Here is a 20,974-nt window from a genome sequence, read left to right as displayed (position 1 = left end):
CTATCCGGTGGTCATCTTTCCGTGTATTTATCCGGTGGTAAAGTGCAGCTGCTCGGTGTCGGTGTGTCCGGTGCCGAATGCGTCCCTCGCATCTCCCGATCTCTCTGATTACCGCGGTCGACGCGAGGTCAGCACTTGGCCCACCTGCGATCGCCTTCACCTGCGCCAAACGCGGTTACCGCGCCGCATCTCCTCCGGCCGAGTCTTCTCTTCCGTTTTCTCTGTGCAATATCGTTTCCTCCAAACTCTCGAAAGACCGTGGAAGCGAAGGCTCGGCATTAAGCAGAAAGGATTGTATTTCGACACCGCGATGTATCGTTGCTCCGAGCTGGCATGTATAAACGATATGTAGGTACACCGAGTGGTAATTTGAACCGTTAGTTTCAACGCTCAGGGCCTCAGGACGAGGACTCCGGCCGCACACCTTGCGCGGCAGGTGCCTGTCGTCGAGAGACTCGGATAAGCCAGCCGACGGCACCCTCGACGTCGCGGTGCTGGAAGAAGCCCGGCGTCCTTCTCCGGGGAAGCGGACGCGGCGAGAAGTCGCCCGGTAGTTAAAAGTGTGTTAGTGCAACGGAGATAAGAGCCGTGACCGCAGCGATACGATCTTAAGAACCGCGGCCACCGTGCCGAGGAGGGAAATACGCACGTCAGTTGTTCGATTCGACGGGCACGAGTGCCGCGGCCGGGGAAGTCGGTGTCACGGCGTGACTTAACCGTCACGCCGTTGGACGAGCGTGGATTATACGGCCGGCGAGATGCCCCGGGGATAACGAATTAACGGAGACATATTGCGCGGGGATTCCGGGGGTAGGAATCGGGCCGAGTCGCCGCACCTGGATGCTCCGTCTCCGCGAACTTTTCGCGGACGTCGCGACGCTGCTCGAGGCTTCCGTTGCGCGCCTTCGACGCCCGTCCCGACGACGTGATTGATGCTTCCCGCCGTTATCTTCCTACTTTCCTTGTTCTTACAGCAATTCATCATCTCCGTCTGTTTTTCACTTACTTTATATGCAACATATTCCATAATTTTTATCCAGTCAGGCCCACGCCACCCTTATAAAACAACAGACTTATACCGCGCCACCCCCGAACCCTCGCCCTGCAGACCGCCTCCAACCCCCGCAGGCCAACCGCCTCGGCTGAGGCGCCGTCGGCGACTTCCACCCACGGGGAACGATACAACTTTTCCGAGATAGGCGCGTCTTCGCTGCCTTTGCAGGGTAACACGCTCTCTGTCTGTATGCTAAGGTCCTGCGGGGATGTCGGAGCGGTCAGCCTCCGGTCAGTTTGATTTATTAGGTCTGAGAGCCACCCCCGTGCGCAAAAATTTTAGAGAAAATATGCTGCCCCCTGTATTTCCATAAAGTGAATTATTGGACGGGTCCGATACCGGAGCGCGATGTATACCGGATTCCTGTCTTTTTTTTTTCTTTTCCTTTTTTCTTCTTCGTTGACCTTATCTTTACTTTATCTCGAAAAAATTCGACTTGATCCGACGGACACGGGGGGAGGGCTCGTCTATCTGCGATTCTTTTCCCATTGCGAAAATACCGCGCGGAGATAAAACTGTTTTGCATCGGTTTTTCGAAAGCCTCGATGCGACGCATCGAATTTCAATCTTGATTTACTCGAGCCAAAGATGGGATGCGTATGTGTATCACGAATTTTTCGTACTGTATGTAGTTAATCTTGAAAAACTTATGAGTATCTATCTGCGAGTATGTAGTATACAAATATACACATACCAATATTATATATGTATATACAACTTCGTAAACTCGTTAGAATAATTGCACGAGCTGGTATAAACTTAAACCGAATAATATCTCGGCCTCGGCATTTTATTTAGAATTATTTTTATTCCAGCCTCGAATCTACTTGCATAAATCATGCAGATCGTTTAACCGCGAGTCGATAAATTAACTGCACCCTAACACTTTCTCAAACACCGAGAATAATTCTCCCTTTTTCTTCACATAGAGCCATTTATTTTCTTTCTCTTCGCTACTTGCTTCTGTAACACGATTTAAATTTCACTCGAATCTAATATTGACCCAGAAAGATTGAGTGATTTTAAACATGGGTTGAGCGAAACTGCAAGTTATCAAAAGATCGCATGACAGGTTAATTTCATTGTTGCTTCGTGTCTTCATTCTCGAGAATTTTTCGTTACTGAAATCAAACGACTCAGTATCGAAGATGACGAACTCGAGCCGTGAAATTAGTTCGCTGCATTCTATCTTAGAAGCCTGTAACGGTGATGCAGATCGGGGCGTCGAAACGACGTCACCAATGGAGGAAGAAATATCCTATGGAAGAAGAGCCGGGCCGCTCGAGTGGGTCTCGGGCATAAAATAAGTCGCACTAAGTAAATCCCCGGCGCTACGGTGAGATGACGCGGCACCGAGGTTACGGGCCGGGGGGCCAAGGAGGAGGGGGCGGGTTCAGGGCGACGCTTTCAGAACTCGAGAGTCGCGCGAAATCTGCATTTTAGCCGGCCTTTCTCCATCCAGGCTTTCGTTCCATCCCCCGCAGAGCCAAAGAGCTTTCGAGAGTCGCGCAAACACTCGGGAGATCTCCTGCCCTTCCTCTTCCCTCCTCCCATCCTCGTCTCATCTCATCTCTCGTTCGACTTCTCTTTCGGTTCAGGTCCTTCCCCGCTTCCGATGAAGGCCTCCTCCGACTATCCGCGTGTCACACGCCCGGTCGATTTCGCTCTAGCATTTTAGTATTTACCTTAGAAGAGTGTGAACCCACTTGTTTTATTCGAACGAGATCAGCGCTTTGTCAAAGAAAAGGGCAATCGTCCTCCTCGTTCCCCGCCATCACAAATGCACCGACTCTCGTCTACACAAGTGAGTCAACTTGTGGTCCCCGGATCTCTTTGCCCGACTCACACCGTGGTCTATGTAGCTGCCTTGAAAATTTGCAATGGAATTTTGCCTCGGCTGCAGGAGGTGCACACGCACCCTCAACGTACACTCTCGCATCGTCATCTCCGTCTTCTTCTCCTTCGAGTATAAGATCCGCTCCGCCTTCTCCGACCTCAGCGCCGAGACCCCAAACCAGAGCAAACTCGAAAGCTCCGGAGTGAAAAATTGTTTTCGCCTCGGCAAACGGACGAGCCACGAAGGGCCGACGGAGGCACGTCAGAGGCGACGGGTAATTAATCCGCGGTTTTTCCTCGTCTAATTAGTTGGATTTATTCCGTTCTGCCCCCTTGCTTCGCTCCTCAACTGGTTCGCCTGCTCGCTCGCTCGCTCTTTGTACCCTAAGTCTCGAGCTGATGTATGGAAATGTATGCGCAAAGACCGAGGCATTTTTCCAACCATGCTGACTTCCCGCGCGAGGCTTCCGGGATTTCGTTTCCAAAGCGTTACGCTAATACTACCCCTAACCACCCCGAAACACCCCTCGCCGTAATGACACGTCATCTCGTCAAATCGCGGTGTCGCTCAAAGCTTGCCGCAATCTCTATCCCCATCGCAAGTCGACCGAGGACAAACCTTACCTATAGATGCAATATTATCTGCATGTTGTCAATACTTCTTTTTTTCTTCACACTGCCAGGTCATGCTGCGGAGGCGCTAACGAACCGCGATACGAAGCCATAATATTCCGAATGGAAATAATAGGGAAGACTGTTCTGCATCATGCCATGACCTTGGCACGTCTTTTGAATTCATTCGAAACGGGTTCAAGGTGGAGGCTTTGGTTGAATACCACATCGATTCTCCGTTCAATATTCGACGACTGTGAATCGTTCGTGACGAATTATTCGAAGAAAAACAGCTAATCGCACCAAAGACGAATAAAAATTATTTCACACAAATCATTCTCGGTTCACGGAGTTAGGTAACTCCTTCCGCGTTTTGACTTCGAATCAACTATTACAAATGAAAATCGCAAGCGTAAACTTCCTGGTCAAGAATCAGGTGTTGAAATACAGAAATTTCGAGGAAGTCATCGCGCCGCGTGTACGATCATAAGTCCAAGGTGTGCGTATACAACTCGTCTTGTACGTCGGACCGCGGACGGCGTGAGTTTTTAACGAATGTACCTAGCTAGCCGCGACGTGGTAGACGAGACGTAGAGATAAGCCTGCGCGTGTAATTATAGCAACAAGGAAATGTACGGGCGAGGCAATAAACGTGGCAGAAGACGGGCAACAGTAGGACGACGGCTCCGTAGCGATTCGCAGCGGTGGTTAGAAAACTCCGGCACACAGGCATCGGGTGTATCGACTAATTGGTGTGGGTTGCGGCTTGCAGAAATCCACCAGAGCGGCAAGACAAAAGAATGGCGGGTATGTCTCCTGGGTAAGGACCCAGGAGGGAATGGCCGTCCTGGACACTGCGCCGAAGTTCGCTATGAGCTCCGAGTAACAGTTTCGCGAGCAATATGGCAGCCCCAGGACGTCCGGTATCGCTGGCATTAAATTGAGACGACGGATGCAGCAGATGCGTTATCTTCCTCACTGTTGAAATTCTCACTGTATAACTGCGGCGAGCAATATCCCCTCTCCAAAGCCGACGGATCAGGCGCCGAGCCTTCGCGTATCCTCTAACGATAACCTCCGATCACCAGCTTTCAGAATGTTGTACATTCCAGTGGTTAACGGCATTGTAAGGAACACTTTTATGCCTAAGATTCAAGAGTCAATATTTGCTTGTAGTATTTCTCAAGCATAGATGAGATTTGGACGAAAACAACCACTTCGTTTTAGAAGCATTCAAATTGTCAGTACGAATAAAGAATAGTTGCGTTTGGTTTATTGTCCTATAGCAAAAGTAGGTAGGTACAACGTATCTGAAAAATGACCCAGAGTGCGAATTTCATATCGCTTGACTGATAAAATAACACTACACGGATTTTGCAGCCTTCTTCCAAAACCATACATGCATGGATTTATCGCGGTTAGGTAATCCAACTAGAAGAGCGATTAGTTGAGATATAAAAACGTTGGTCTCTCTATAGGGTGCGAAAATGCAACAACATTTTCTGTCATCTACGATCAACGTTTTAGTAACGTACCGTTATGCCAACCCATGTATAATATAGTTAAAACCATAAGAATGCTTGCTTCTGCCGGATTAAACTCAGCCTGCGTGATTATCCTTTAACCGGGCACAGTAATTCGTGCTCTGTTGAATCCCAACGTAGGTTATCGCGTACGTCTTCGTCGTCTGTGGATAAATAAATTTGAAGGTACGAAACGAGCGTGTAGCTGACCAGAGGCATATCTCTGAGACTATAAGAGTAGCTGGTGCGTGTACCCAGTTGCGGGCTGTTACATTTCCCGGTGGAGTTGTTCGCGTTTCATCCTTTCAGTCGGGCATTAAGCGCGCCATACGAAAGTCGGTCCGCGGCACGCAGCTATAACCCGTGGAAGTTGGTGGTAGGTGTGTTCGGTCGTAGGAACGCCATCCAGTCCCGATGCCATGCTAGTGGGTGGGAAGGCTGCGTGACGGGGCAATTGCGAACCGTGACTAAAATATTTAAAAATATGTATCTTTCTGACCGGACTACCGTCCAGCCGCGGTTCCAGACCTGGTTCCAAGCCGAGCTCTACTTCCACTTCGAGTTCCACCCTGCAACCTGACGGCTTGCCGAGCTGCCGCCGTGTATTTCATTTCACGTTTCCTTCCTGTTGCGACCCGCTTGTGCAAGCTATGTACGTTGACCAGAGGTATCAGTCCTGGAGACCACCGCAACGCTGCGCCATTTTCCAAATTTCGAATTAGCGATGTCGGCCAGTTACCAACCTGGAGAACACAGCCGTCTAAGCCAGTCGAAAATGACGAACCGCTCAAGTATGGGCTACGTATCGTAACGCGGTAAAGTTTTGACCCGTCATTGTCATTAGCATTCGTCATTAGCATGAGGCGGTTAGCCCACAGAAGTCAACTGAAATCGACAGAACCGGGACAGCGATAATCTAGCCCCTTATTGCGTAGATACGAGCCGCGTGTACGCCGGTATATCCACGGGAAACACAATCGCAAGTGTGCACGAATACAGGGACTGTCTCGATGTGCCGGCACACCGGTGCACGCAGGGCGTCCCATACCTCGGCTGATGCATATTCATGATTTTTTCATCGGTTAGCACCGCGGGAAAAGGAAGTAGGCACGTCTGTTTGTTGTGGGACCGCGTATAGGACCCATAGCGCAGCGGATAGGAGTCCGTAACGTCCTGGAGAACCGATAATACCAGTTCGCAGTAACCCGCAGCCCCTAGCGACACGTTCTGACAAGCAACGCTCATGAAAATCCCCCTTTCCGTTGCCTGCTCATGCCGTTTGTTCAACCACGGTTTTTGATTTTCCGTTGCTTTAATTCTCTCCACGCAGGGAACCACCTTATCCAGATGCATCTTCCACTGAAATCTGATCTACCTCAAGGAGATGGAATGACAATTCGTTACTTCGTCTCTGCGTGTAGTCAACTATGCATACAACTGATTGGCTCTGAGTATTGTCCAAATATCTTGACAAAATACATGAAGGATGAAACGCTACATGAAAGTTCATACCTGGCCACTTACCGAAACATTCAAAGCGTACGTCACATAATTTTTCATGGGATTACGTGACGATCAGTCAAACTTTTGTAGCGCACGAGATAAAGAAAACTCATTTTAAGAGAAAGCTTCTGATCTATAAGACACTTTGTAAGTTAATATTTCCAATTTACGATATTGTAGATATTAACCAATAAGGATAATCAGTGAATAAAGGTAGAAAAGTATAACGTTAACTTCTTTCCCTGACATCTTGATCTGCATATTGAAGGTTTTTGTTAATTACTATCACAATTCTGAGGTCCCTCGAAGGTACCGGGGGCCAAAATTGCTTGGGCAAAAGATGCAAGGATCACTCGTTGAGTGTATACATTATACACTAAATCGCCGGTCGAGGTTTTCGAGACCCTTTGAACACTGGAGGTATGCGTAGGCCGCAGTAATGGCCGGGTGGATAAAAATATTCATTGGCGTTGAGGAGCGACCGGACGGGGGAGACAACTTACATTTTTATGGGGCTTAATTGTAAAGGCTGCAGCGAAGCTCGGGAGGAGTCGAGGGCAGGGTAGTAACCGGGGCTTCTATTTCCCGTTTCGCCGTAGCCGGTATATACTTGCCGCATTAATTTAATTGTTTCGTTGAGCCGCGTGAATTGCCGTTTGCTCAAAACCCCCCGGAACGGCGTTAGTATCTCGTTCGCGGTCCTCAAAAAATTAAGCGCCCAACGACTTTCCGGCCGTAGCTCAGCACCGCCACGAGTATAAGCTCACAAATTTCTTTAATCTGATTAGCAAGCTGAAAAGCTCTACTTCAGACCCGAGAATAAGAAGTCGTAAAATTCTTGTCGACATCGCGTTTGTTGCGCCTTGGTATGTCCCTGCGGTACAGAAGCATCTGTAATTTACAAACATGCGAGGCAACCGCGCCACGCTCTCTCTTATCCAAGTTGCCGCGGACGAGAAGAAGCGTCGATTTCAAGCAATCCATCAGCTTCGATGCGTCGCTTTCAAATCTTAATTTACAATCCTAACAAATCAGCATTTGATTGCCGTCGCGGAACGATCAGTGAATCGCGGAGCGCCAGGGTATCCTGCAGAATTCCAGAGAGGAAAAACAGGTCCGAGAATTATACATCTGGTGCCGGTGAAAACAATACCGTTGAAAAGGAGGAAGCGACTGCAGGAGGGGAAAGGGAAAGAGGAAGTTAAGAAACGGGACCATCTCCGGCGGGGACTCGAGTGGGCAGCAGTTAGCGCCAAAATAAAATAAGGATGGAGTGAAATAAAAGGCAGGAAAAATAAGTCGACTCTTATCTCGGGCAGTCGCACGACGGCGGGTCCCCTTCGGGGCATGCATATTCAGGAGCCTCCACTCTTCTCTCTGCCCTCTTCCACCCAGCTCTCGCCCGGCTCGGTGCGTTCGCCACCCTTAAGCTCGGCCCGGCCGGCTGGTGCCGCCTGTTTCTTTATTCTCCGTAATATACCTTACATATATACAGTGTAAGTTCGGGCACTCTATACTTACACCAGCTAATTTCTAGGCTTCCTCTTCTTTAATTGCGTTACCGCGATAATAAGATCCGAGAACCGTAGAGCGCGGCTAACCGGAAGGCAGTCGGTGGTCAACCCGATTCAAAGAAGTCCAGAAGTCCAAGCCGTAACGAGCTGACACCTATTCCGCAGTCAATCTTTACGCGGTTGCAAGAGCCGGATCAACCGGTTGAAGATCACCGCACTGAATTTTATTTCCGGATTCAATTTCCAATCGAGTTCACCTCCGCAACGAATACCAAGAATCCAAAGAACAGCGGCTGTGCACCTAAATCGGACAGATAATTCGCGCCCCGGCTACAATGGTGACACAACTTAAAACTTGGTATTTTTGACTTGGGACCATGTTTGAATTTGCAAAATTCGAATCTATAGTCTGGTTGAAAAATTGACCTTCACAAAGCAGAAAACAACAGGTAATGTTCATAAGCATGCCAGGCTTTTACTCGTAGTTATTTGCTTTTACTGAAAAATCCCAATTGTTGAGTTGCTTCACCCTTTTAGCCGGGGTGCATTGTATCCTGTGAGGTTATATATCTGCACTGCGAACTTGTAAGATCGTACACGGTTCATATCACGTCGACGCTCGTTAGCTTTGCATAATTCAAGGTGCGTACATCAGCGATGGAAATAAGGTCACGGTGCACCAATGCCCACGTCGCTGGTTCTGCCGATTGGCGGCAGAGTGGAAGTAATAAAAAAATAACCGAGATTTCTCGGGCTGCGAAAATGGGGGCCCACTTTCGCGGCCAAGGACCGATAGAGATCATTCGGGCCGCGTGAGATTTTCGTTTTCTTGTCGTTGCCGATGCGAGAGAATCGAGACGGACGCGCGGTGCCAGATGGAGTGAACAATGGGCGCGGCAAACGGCGAAGCGCATTCCTCGTTCGAGTCCGATGACATCGTTTCGTAGCGTCACACCTTGCTCACGTGTCTCCGCGTGGATTGGGGTACGTGACTCGTGCGAGAGGCGAGCGTCTCGACGCATCGCGATATCTTTTCGGCTCTACAACATGCCGCGTGATATTGATGAAGATTCGAGCCACGTAGAGAGCGCGAAATGGCGTCGCAGAGTGCCGGGGAGTCTTCGATGAGGTTTGACTTAAGCTGCGACCTGCAGGACGACGGTGTGCAGGAGAAGCCGTTCTCGTCGCCGTTCACCTCTCACCAAACGCACGGCGCAACGGGCACCTCGCCACCTGCCGCTCATTAGAAACCTTATCGCTAATTAATCCGTAAAGCCGTAACTTCACGGTCCCGTGTCTCAAAGCCCTTTACCCGCCAGAATATCAAACTATGACGAAACCGTAACGAAGCACCGGAGCACCGAGCTCAAGGTAAGCTTTGGGTATAACGTCCCGCGCGTCGAGCTAGGATGCGGTGAAACCGCCTGACAGTTTTCTTCGATCTGTATGACGTTTTCTTTTTTGTTCTTTCCCCTATTTTTCTTGCCGTATTCCAATCGCGGCTCGACACGGGGTCAAAGCCGAATATTCGACACACCGATGTGAAACGGATCGTACCGAAAGCTCGTTGAAGAGCTTTTAATGTTTGTCGAGTGGAAATGCATCGAACGGTTGGTTTTTAGTTAAAGTACCGTGCGTATGATATATAAAATGGGCACGCAATAGCTGTACAACGGCGACAAATGTTTTGTACTCGTTTGACTAATTACAACGTTATAACTTTGACTTCAAAGTGTTCAACTGGGTGATTTGCATTTGAGGAGTAGGTAGGTATGTATATTTCGACCGCGGCTCGCTGACACCGAAAGTCCCGCTTCGCCCAGGCGTAATTATTCCGCAAGTCTCACAAAACTAATTACTCCTTCGCGTTTATGTAATACCACAGCAAGACTCTGACACTTCGCAATGGAGAGAACACGCGGCCCACCCCCATTAGTGCGAACTCACGAATCCCAGGAAACCAAAACGAAACTGTTATTAATTATTCGTTTTGGAGGATCAATATCGTTTGTCGTACACCGGCTTACGAAACTGTAGTTTTTTCCCCGTTAAAATTAATCGACAAAGTATGCGTAAACCAAGGCGAGAGCAAGGCGGTGTGGAGATAAGCGTAGGATATATTTGATCAGTGCACTGGAGGAAGAACAGCATCAGTTGGGGCATGGCACGTGCCCTGCACCCATGTGACCAGTTGCGCGAGTATGCCGAGACTCGGCTAATGGAATAATGGCTAATTTCATTCATTTGGCGTCGTTGTGGACGACGTGGTGTGTGTTGTGGACGCGGAGAGGTAAAAGGAGGAAGAATTCATGTTTATTAATGGGCGGGAGGATCGATTCGCTGTTTCACTCTTGCTTTTCAGATAATGAAACTGACCTAGGGCAATCTATGAGCCGTTTGAATTCAAATAGACGCGGCATATTGTGTGTACCTACATGCATCGTGCATCCGAACCGGCGGGAAGTCGGTGAACAGTGGCATGTGCGTATAATAACTTTGGTGCTCATACTTTTACATGTCACACATAAGCGGACGATATGAGCTCACGCATGCAGATCGTATGTATGGATGGATGGATGGATGGATGGATGGATGGATGGATGGATGGATGGATGGATGGATGGTCCTCTATCGGCCATGCGAATGCCCCCGGGTGCCATGCCTTATACCCACGAAGCATACGCAAGAAGCCGGGGCAACTTGTTAATTATTAATCAGCATGTTTAATTCATATTGCGCGCGCGCGCGGCAGCTCGCCTCTGTTTGTTTCCTTGATGCGCTATAAGGTCCTGTAGTACTTAACTCTGCGCCGGTGGTTAACGAATGGTACTTAAGTATGCTCAACTCAAATGTATATAAGCTCCCGAGCAACAATCTTACTATATATTCACCACGTGTGCATCCGCGCATCGCAAGGTCGTCTCGCGCACATGATGCATATCATTTACGTAGTACGCCAGCTACTTATGCCTGCCACCGCCTTGTGTACACGCCGTTTCTTAAAACGCATTAATTAACCCGATCCCAAGGAACCGATCCAATCCACCGGTTATGCAACCATTGCAGGCGCCCCTCGCCTCTCCCACGGCACGTGCTCTTTCTTCTTCTCCTTCTTCTTCTTCTTCTTTTCCATCGAGTTTATTCACCGAGATTCGATCATTCCATCACACCGTCTATAAATCGCTCACCTGCTTTGCTTGACAATTCCAACATCGCTCTACACTCGCAATCTGTATGATCAAAATTTACATACGATTGTCACAAAAATAAATAAGCAAAACAATGAATTCCATTAGCATTCGATACCAGCGTCTCACGGATACTCAAATATTTCCCGAACATGTTTCCTGATGATTTCCTGATTGGCGTCACACGAAGTCGTTGTTACGTACATGGCCACATTCAAACGTATGGAATGACCAAATCAACGCTAACAGTTCGGGTAACCAGAGATTCGAATTTTCGGTAAGACACGGTTTGAATTTCATCTAAGTGGTTCATTCTATCAAGAGTATTGAATTTAATATTATTAGATAATACTGATTACCAGGAAATGAAATTTATTTGAATACAAAACGAGGTAATGAGAAGACAATAATGCCGTATCTTCTTGGCTTTATGCTTTGTCAATTGATATGAAAGAATATGAAATTCAGCATCTATCAAAGTAAATTCGAATTGCAAGATTCTTAAATTCTGTAGTACCAGAGTGTTCGCAGTGCACCACCACGAGTTGAAGCAACTATCCCCCCATTCCGATTCAGCGTCACTTCATCAATGAAAATTTATTCCAAAGCTTGAAAGGGTGCAAATCAGCGTTCCGGAAATCCATAAGCAAACTCCAATACAACACAGATTACAGTATACAACGTCTGTAGCCTGCGAGATCTGAGACTTTCCGAGTGATACTTCGACTGCTTGGTGAAATACGATCCAAACTCTCGTCGATTCTGGTAGACCGGTGCTTGCACCCACCGATGCGACCTTTAAGCTGGTATCAAGGCCTGCATTCGGAGCTTGTGCAGGCAGTTTTATGTATCATACGGGGTGGCCCGCGCGCTGCTCGACTTGGGGGTGTTTATGGGTTTATTATACGATGAGTCGACTGGCTCTGTGGGATACACATGCGTATGGGTGCTCGTGTAACAACCGTGTACCAACGCCAATGTATGGGTACATTTATAAGCCGCATACACGATAACAGCATCCGTGAACTCGGGCGAGACGCGTGCGGAGATCATCTTGGCGTCCACCACGGTCGTCTCGGTTGCAGCAGGCGAGTTGGGCCGTCGGTAACGTATACGCTCGGAACTCGGAAGGCCATAAAAAATACCTACTCACGAAGTGAAAATAAATCTAGTCTAACCTAACTCGGGCAACTACCCTCGGAAACGCGGAGACCGAGTAATAGAAACGAATGGCCAGGGAAGAGAATAGTTTATATATATGCATTGTATATATATGTATGTATATATATCTCGATATGTCGTAAAATTTCACTGCCCCGCTTCCACGGTACACTAAACGCTCGACGCTGTCAGCGTTTGTGATTTTTTCACGTAATGACAGTCGAGGAGTGAGCTTTGTTATATCTCTCTGGGTCTTTGAAATTTTTCCGCAAAATTACAGCCACGAGTTATTTCGATCGACGATTCTGTTACCATTTAATCACCCTGAGTCTATGAGGTAGAGTGCCTGCTGGTCCTCGTGCGGTTCCTCAACCTCGTGACATTTCCGTGATCAATTACCATTCCCCTTATTAGTTTCACTGGGTGATCGTGGTCCGCACAGCCGGCAGCCATCACCGAGGGTAGAGAATCGAATAAAATACAGTTTCCCAGCACCCTCTGAACCACCTCTGTCTTTCCAGCTCTCGAGGAGTTTCTCCTTCTCCTCTTCTTCCTCGTCCTCCTCCTTCCTCTTCTTCTTCTTTTTCTTCTTCTTCTCTGTCGGAGTAAGGAAACGAGAGGAAAAGAAAATGTTATCGAAGGTTTACCAGAGCTGAGAGGCGCTGCAGGAGAGTCACGGGGGCGAGACGAGGTTCAGTTCATTGCAGGAGTCATCAGTATCCATAAGTGATGAGCTGCCCCTCCCGCCTTCATCTCCCTCTCCCCACGTTCCTTCATCCCTTTCCCCGTCCACCCCTGCCGCTATCGCGAGGAGTTGGCGAGGCTGAAGGCAGGCTGGCACCTGGTTCGGTTGTTCGCCGCGGCACCCACACCTCCGTTTCAGCCCCTAGCCGCTAGGAAAGGGGTTCATTTTCTTAGGTCAACGTATAATGAGGACTCTGGGCGACGAGAGAATGCGGACCAGCCGCTCTAGACCAATCCGCATTCTCCTGGCGAACCCCCAGGTCGGCAGGGTGAACCAACCACGACCGACCAAAGAAGAAGTCTCGCTTCTGCACCCTGCAGCTGTTTCAACTTACCCGGATATAGATTCCCGCGACGTACACCGTACACGTACACGTGTGCGCTTGCAATAGAGGAGAGGGCACCATCCCCACGCAATAACCTATCTGCGCAGCATCACACGCGTGTAACGCACACGGTACCTGTGCAATGTACTTGACCGAGAAATTGAATAAAACCGACAAAGTGCTGCAGGGACTATTTTTACCGGCACAACAGCATACGTATCACACGTACCTGAAGTCCGCGCTTGACATACATGTATATCTGAGATCCCACACGATACCCACTGCAGGTAGGTACGAGTTTGCCGTCAGCATCGAGTATCTCCCAGGCTAGTGAGTAGACGAAGGCAACGAGGCGCGACGGAAAAATTGCCTCGATGTAAAAACATGAGGATCGCTTCGGCCGTCCACACTCAATAAAACCCGGCAGCCCTCCTCTTCCATCCGACGGCTGCCGCACACCGACGACATCGTATACGGTGCCCAAGTTCGACGGGTGTCTTCGCGAGATTCGGTTCGCCGAATACGCCCCACATACACACACACACACACACACATCAACACCCAAGCACACACACGAGGGTGAAAAAGCCCGGAGAACGGCGGTCAGCTATCGAAACTACCCCGACTCCGGGGTTCTGACCAATAATAAAAAATATACGATCTTGGATGCTGTGCAGACCCACCGCCGATCGCAGACAGGGAACCGAATTATACGTCGAGGCCGGCTCTAAGTGATCGCATTTCCACATAGACGAGCTGCTTCGATATGATATGAAAGAGTGGCTGACGCTATTGCCAAAGTGGGTGGGAAGGGGCGAACAGCTCGAGCTTCGCTCGGTTCTCGGACTTTCCAGTACCCTATACACAGATATTTTTCCCACCGACGTTTACGATCGGTAGTTTTACCCGCAGGGATGCGCGCTGCAGTGGCAAGCAGATTCTGGGTCAAAATTGTCCAGGAAGATGAAATTACTTGTGAAAAATGTAGCGATGAACCATTTTTTTATTTTTCTTTTTTCAATATTCAATTGCTTCTATTTCGTTTCTTTTGTCTTCTTATACTCGCGCCGTTCGCAGGGGCATAAAACAATCGGCGGGGTTATTTTTCTCTCGGTATTTTGACGGTTATATATGTTATACACATACATTCCCGCACTGCGCAGAGATGATCAGAGTGAGGAGTAGAAACCTTTTTCGAAGTGAAGAAAAGATGATCCATTCGTCATAATATAAAAATGACTCTGACAGCCGTTATCTGGGACCATTTCCTGCAGGCAGGGCTGCGCTCACTTGTCACTATACCGGATGTAATGATCATTACCGGGGTTCAGCCCCTGCTCTCGCCGAAACGAGGAACACGGCAGCGCAAAGTTCGCGGGGTCCTCCAGACGCGAGCGATAGAAGAAGAGCCAGCTAAGATGATATAGTCGACTCGGCGATCTCACCCCACTGGAGATGGAGGAAAATATCGTGTGGGGGTGGAGCGGGACAAGATGGCCGCTGGTAGGACCTCCCGCGATGGTTGGGTTTACGTGTCGTAATAAATGGTAATTTAAAACAGCGAGAACTAACAATTTCTTTCTTTATTTCTCCCCCTGTGTTCTATGGCCGATCCTCAGCGTCCTCTGCTCTTCTTCTCCTCTTCGAGCCGCGGTTCCGCGGACGGATACCCGTGCAGCCTCGTGATCTTTACTGCCTAGCTCGAAGTACCGCAGGAAAGAAAAAACGGGGGGGGGGTTGGGGGGGGGGGGGGTGGGCACATGTACAGGGTGGCTAAAAGTCGGCCTCGAGTATAGGTTAGGTTGGGCTAGATATAGCCTGAGCAGAAGCAGCCGCGTAATATAAAGAGATATGTGCCTCGGAATAGCATTACCATTAGGAGATATAGTTTAGCGGAGGCCCGCGGATGAAATGAGATACTGCGACTGAATCATGCATGAGAGGAAAGGTGCGATTCGCTATCTCATGCCATTACTCCCCCGGCCCATCGCCGCCACCTTCCTCTTTTCTCATCCTCTTGTTCCGAAGAGTAAAGTGAATATGCTACAATATTCAAATGGTGAACGCGAGGAGCACCGAGTGACACTTTATTAAACGCGTTATTTGCATCATTTTTCTCTATTCCCAACCCTTATTTCGTCGAGGGGCTGCCGTAGAAGAGGAATAATAACACGCATGCGGAGGTGCTGCAAATACCGCTCCCAGTCCTTTCGGCGCACTCTGTTTGTGTCGTTATCGTCGTTATAAACCTCGTGCTTGATTAAAGAACGTCTCCGGGACGTCTCGTCGATCCGTTTCAACATTGGAAGGGCAATACTGGCACGCATTTTCGAGAAAAAACCATCTTTTCGGATCGACACGTGCAGCTCGAGTCCACTTCTTACACGTTCGTGTGACGACACATGCATTTAAAGCGAATTTGCTCTTCAATACTGCGGCGAGTTGTGTTGGTGAGGTTGCTTTTTGCTGTAGAGATTTGTTACTCTTTCCCTCTTTGATCCTTGGAGGATACAAACCAACGTTGCGGCATCGAGACGCAATAGACGGATAAAAAGTTAAGCATCCACCATGCAAGCGGTGAGAACCTCGTCAAGCATGGGCAAGGATCAGTTACGGTGTGTAAGAAAAAGAAACTTTTCGAAAGAGTTTCGCCAAGAGTTTGACGTACCTCCAACCTCATCCGCATCCCGAACTCTCCGAGGTATTGAAAATCCGACGAGACATGCACGAGTGCTTAAATGATATTAACGGCTTATAACACCTCGACAATCGCGGATGCGAATGAGGAGGAAAACAAAGCTGTTCCTCGTCCTCAGAGATACCGCGCGAGTAAACCGAAGAGACGACCTGGAGGGGCGGAGGGGAAGAAATCTGGAGTTGGCAAGAAGCCGGTGGGCGGAAGCGGCGCGACGCCGGTGACGGGACGGGGGGCACTTATGCATTCATGCATTCATATTTCTGCGGTTTGCGGCTCTCTCGCGCACCGGTAAGAAGTCGTCTCGATACTCGGGGCGGGGAGAGCCCGGAAAGACTGTTTGCAAATGGGACTGGGTGGCATGGGTTGAGGAAATAAAAGACGCGGTTAAGCTTGGGGAGGCAATATGAACGAAAATAATTTCCTGAGAGTATACGAAATGTTCTCAAAAAAAAAAAAAAAAAAAGAAAACCCAAATTTCGATCCTAACGAACACAGGTAAAGAAACCTGCAGTCGTTTTGAAAACTGACACCAAGGGCGTACCCTACAGCCGGACAACGCAACCTAGGCTCCGGTGACTCCGCGTTTCCGGTCCCTCACGTGACGTCCTCCGGGTGCAGAGCTTGCGCTGGCTGACTCTCCTCGATTCCGCAGAGTTTGAGCAGACCGAACTGCTTTAAATTATATGAAACATACATGAGGTTGGCGCTGGAGTCGCGTCTCGGCGCGGAGCGGCCTCGTCCTGGGATCGCCGTCGTTTCTGGGCGAGCTCTGGTACCGGAGCCCCGTCGCGGCTTGGCTCGTCGTTGCGGAGGGTGGAAGGGCGCCGGCCCCGCCTATCGCAGCGCCGTGGAGCGCCGGTGAATACATTTAGCCTGGTTAGTTTACAAATGAATACAGCGATTGAAGCAACTTATAATATCAATGTACTTCGGCGTCTCCCTCGCACGCGTCCGCGCGCCCCTGTGGCGACGCCTGGCGTCTCTCTCTGCCCTCTTCCGCGCCCCCCGCGCTCGTCAGCGCGCTCTCTTCCACCCACTCTCAGGCCCCATACAGAATGGCCATATTAACTTGATAATTAGCTCGGCTATACGACTTGCAGATGAGGAAAGAGACGCAAGTCCTGGGACGGACGCCGGCTACCCCTACCAGGGTGGTGCCAGGCGGCAGGCAGGCAGGCAGTGTTCCTTGCTCTGCTATCCTATGCTATGCTCGGCTCGGCTCAGCGCGCTCCGATGGATATAGGACCCTTAGTTCGTATTCCTCTCCCTGTCTGCCAGGAAGCCCGTCGTGCGGTTCCCTTTCGCGTTCGGTTCAGGTGACTTACATATAAAATTCAGATCCCATCCGCGACGATGGTGCATTCTTGTCGAGACAGTGGCGCGGTGAAGACGTTCCAACCCCGTTTCCGTTCAGGGTTCTTTTCGCGGCCGAATGCACGCCCACGTGGCTGTTTACTGCACCCGCCAGAGGGAGGGTTCGAGGATAACGGAAGCCGACGACCACGTGGTCCCTCATAGCACGTGGTCTCGCAACCTCAGGTGGACCTCTGGCGAACGCGGCACCAACGAGCGCAAGATGGACTCTCCTTGCACGAGCGATGGGAATCCCAAGCCTTCCGAGCCTCTCGACCATCTTCGGTGAGCCGTGAAACACGAATCCTCGCATCGATACCCGAAAATATAACGAATACCGCGTTGTCACCGTGGACCCGATGGAAAAGCACGCGCGCGCCACGTGGTCAGCTGGGTTCACAGATGGCGTTGTGGTACTGGAGCACGCGTGAGGTATCACGGTCACGTTGTTTGGTACAAGAAAGAGCAAGGAGTGACGTTGTGAAGATGATATCCGATTCTCAGTAGACCAACGCGAAGTGAAGGTACTATCTTTAAAGAGAACTAAACAATGAAGAAGAGGAACGAAGGAAGGGAAAAGGGAAAAAGAAGCAAAGCAGAGACGATGCGGGGAAACCTATCGTCGAAAAACCCGTTCACCTGCAGGAGGGAAGCCGAAGGAAGGAATCAGGTGGCGCCTAAAGGTCACGATATCACGGCCGCGTTGAACTCCACGGGAAGAAAGCGGTCTCGAAGGCGCTGCGAGCCTTCGGGGACCGACGATTCGACGATGCGTACGTCTGTGCGTTGCTGGCTGCGTACGTCGTCATGTCCTCAAAGAGATTGTGAAGGCCTTCGGACAGCGCGCACAGGAATACAAAGTACTGGACTACGGTGTAGGCGCATTCCAAGAGATGACTGGCATTGAAATCTGTCCTCAAGCCGCACCCGCTGCCAGCTCTTAGCTGTGTATGACCGGAATACAGAAGATGGCGGCCATATTAGGTCCCCTCTTCGCGGCGACATGTGTGTGTATGTGTGTGCACGTGTGTGTGAATGCGTGTCTGTGTCGTGTCAACGGTGTCCCATTGTGATACACCCGCGATTCACCCAGTCGAAAGGATTTTCTATTCTCGGGGTGCCGGTTCTTCCTCCTGTTCATATCCGAAGCGCTCTGCCGACGCGGAACGATGCGACGATGACAAGACGATGGTCCATCAAATTCATCCTGTACGCTACTGTTCAACGGGAAGACGACGAAGATCGGATGTCACGGTGATGCCATACATTAATCTAACCTGCTGATCGATGCTTCCGAATTCATTACGTAATTTTTTCCCTGTTGTTTCTTTTTTTTTTTTTATTCTTCTTTAGGCAAAACGGTGCCTTACTTTACAAACGGCGAGCAACAGAACAAGATACCGTTTTTCGTAGATTCACGCAATTTATTTCTTCCGAAGTGTTTTTTTTTTCTTTCTCTTCTTAAATCCAATTTTAACAGCTCTGACAAGTCTTCTGTTCGTGCAGAAGAATATCTTGGAAGTTCGATGATCGGTGAAAGTTTTCGAATGCGGCTTATACGGCCTGTATCGTTGATTCAGAGGTCGTTTAATTCGGACGTTGCAACTTGCTGGCACCTGTCCGAGGTGTGGGTGAGATTATGGAGGAAAAGAGGGATGCAGAGGGAAAAGAAATAATGTATGCACCCCCGTGTGCACGGAGAAAGGCCACCTGAACCTGCAGGCGTTATTCGAACCGGCTGCGGTCCCCATAAGTTTGTTACACGTCGGCGTAATGACCGATTAATTCAATTCTGGTTTGCTGAGCGGATGTATCGGCGTCGTTACCGGGGTAATTTTTGTACCCGTTGAGAAAAATTATTCCCATTGACATTAAGTGGCGGGTATCGGCAAAAGGATAATCGTTATCGCTCAAATCTGGGATTTTTACCGCTTCTCAAGTTATAACTTCAAGTAAAGTTTAAACAACAATTACCCCGTAACGAAGGAAATTTCTCGAGCTCAGGTACATTGTGCGACGGTATACTTTAAATACGACTGAGCGTTGACTAGATAGATATAGTATAACTCTATAATGGCTAGAACGTACACATAGTTATTAAAGTCCTTCCTGATTATTTTCATTACGGAACGCGCGATTCCTATCTGACATTTCCCATGACTGTGTATAAGAGAACCGTGGCTTGGATTTCATGTTTTTTTCTTAATGATTTCAGCAATTAGCTACGCTGCCTGCCTCTCCCGCATCGGTGTGGAGGGATAGGGATGTGAGTATAAAATATAAGCTCCAGGCAATGCTCACGGGCTCAATTTTTCCTCACTTTGTTCGTATATTTCATCCGCAAGTGGATATTATTATCGTTATTATTGTTGTTGTTATTACGGGTTCGCCTCGGCGACTCCTGTAGATACTGAAAAACACTGGAACAAAGAAAACGTCCCCCGTAACACAGAACGTAAGTCGAGCCCGACGGTGCACGCGTACCTATAAAGAAACGGCGACGAGGTCCGATATGGCCTCACCGCTGCAGAGTTGCCCGAGCTCATTTCGCCGGCGAACGAATCGAAGGCAGAAACAGGACAGAGAGTATTGTTATGTTAACGCCTAGCTCCGGCGTAACAATTGGAACGTACACAATGGCGGGCTCACCTCGGCACGATCCAAGCCGGTCTCGGGGGCTGCAGAGAGGGTTGAGGGTTACGAAGAAGAACAGGACGCAAGCCACGGAGGTGTTATCGCATTATCGCGTATTGCGGCGCCTCCGAGTCCAGACTCGGCGGCATACATTAACCCCCCGTAAATGTATGTACATGTGCACGCATCGTCTTCCTTCAAACGCGGAAGCAAGTCGGAGGTGAGAAGAAAAATTCATTGAAAGGTGATGCATTTGAGTACCAAGATAATCGTTGGAGTTGAAGTCGAAGGATCCTAAAAAAAACGGTCCATCGACGCCGTGCTGCAGTCCCGTACTTCCGAAAGCCGGCATCCCCGCAGCCCTTATACCAACTGCACAGCAGACGGCAAAACGGGCGGATGGTGGATATGCAAATGTAATTGATATTACTTTTTAAATATTCCCCACTCCCCGAGCACAGGCTCGGCAGCCTGTTGTTCGGGTACGAGGTGCACGCTGCCCCTCGTTTCCACGGCTGAGCCAAGGGTGCGCCGGGTTCATACACTTCGGTCTAAGTGCCTTTGGCACCCTCTCCTTCTCCTTCTCCTTCTCTCGTTGCTCGGCCGTCGCCGGTGAAACGGGGGTAATTAATAGGCTTGCGGGAATCTACGAACAGGGTATAATACGTGCACATACACAAGACTAATGCTGCAGCGCGGCAAGTCATACCTACCGTGGGACAGTTGAGCTGGATTCTTGGACCTCTCTCGGAGCTCGTTTTCAAGAACGGGGTTGAAACGGGGAGCGTGCGCGGTGAAAATAAATTGGATGAAAAATCGCGCGAGTCT

The 20,974-nt window shown here is 49.4% G+C and overlaps 1 protein-coding gene and 1 long non-coding RNA gene across 4 annotated transcripts in view; one reads left to right on the top strand and one right to left on the bottom strand.

Moving 5' to 3' along the window:
* Nucleotides 1–20,974, bottom strand: part of LOC124310382 (uncharacterized) — a 141,214-nt gene that overhangs the window by 42,332 nt on the left and 77,908 nt on the right. The window lies entirely within an intron of this gene.
* The window catches only part of LOC124310360 (protein downstream neighbor of son homolog), a 96,956-nt gene continuing 93,408 nt past the window's right edge, over nucleotides 17,427–20,974 (top strand). Inside the window, exon 1 of one of the 3 annotated variants that reach the window (XM_046774208.1) lies at nucleotides 17,427–18,766. In XM_046774208.1, coding sequence (XP_046630164.1) covers nucleotides 18,516–18,766 — 251 coding nt within the window. In that variant the 5' untranslated portion in view covers nucleotides 17,427–18,515. Of the gene's footprint in view, nucleotides 18,767–18,797; nucleotides 18,819–20,974 lie in introns of those variants that run through there. The other 2 variants (XM_046774210.1, XM_046774209.1) reach the window with 2 other exon arrangements.

This window comes from Neodiprion virginianus, chromosome 1, assembly GCF_021901495.1.
Source record: "Neodiprion virginianus isolate iyNeoVirg1 chromosome 1, iyNeoVirg1.1, whole genome shotgun sequence".
Lineage (NCBI taxonomy): Eukaryota > Metazoa > Arthropoda > Insecta > Hymenoptera > Diprionidae > Neodiprion > Neodiprion virginianus.
This window is presented reverse-complemented; position numbering and strand designations above follow the sequence as displayed.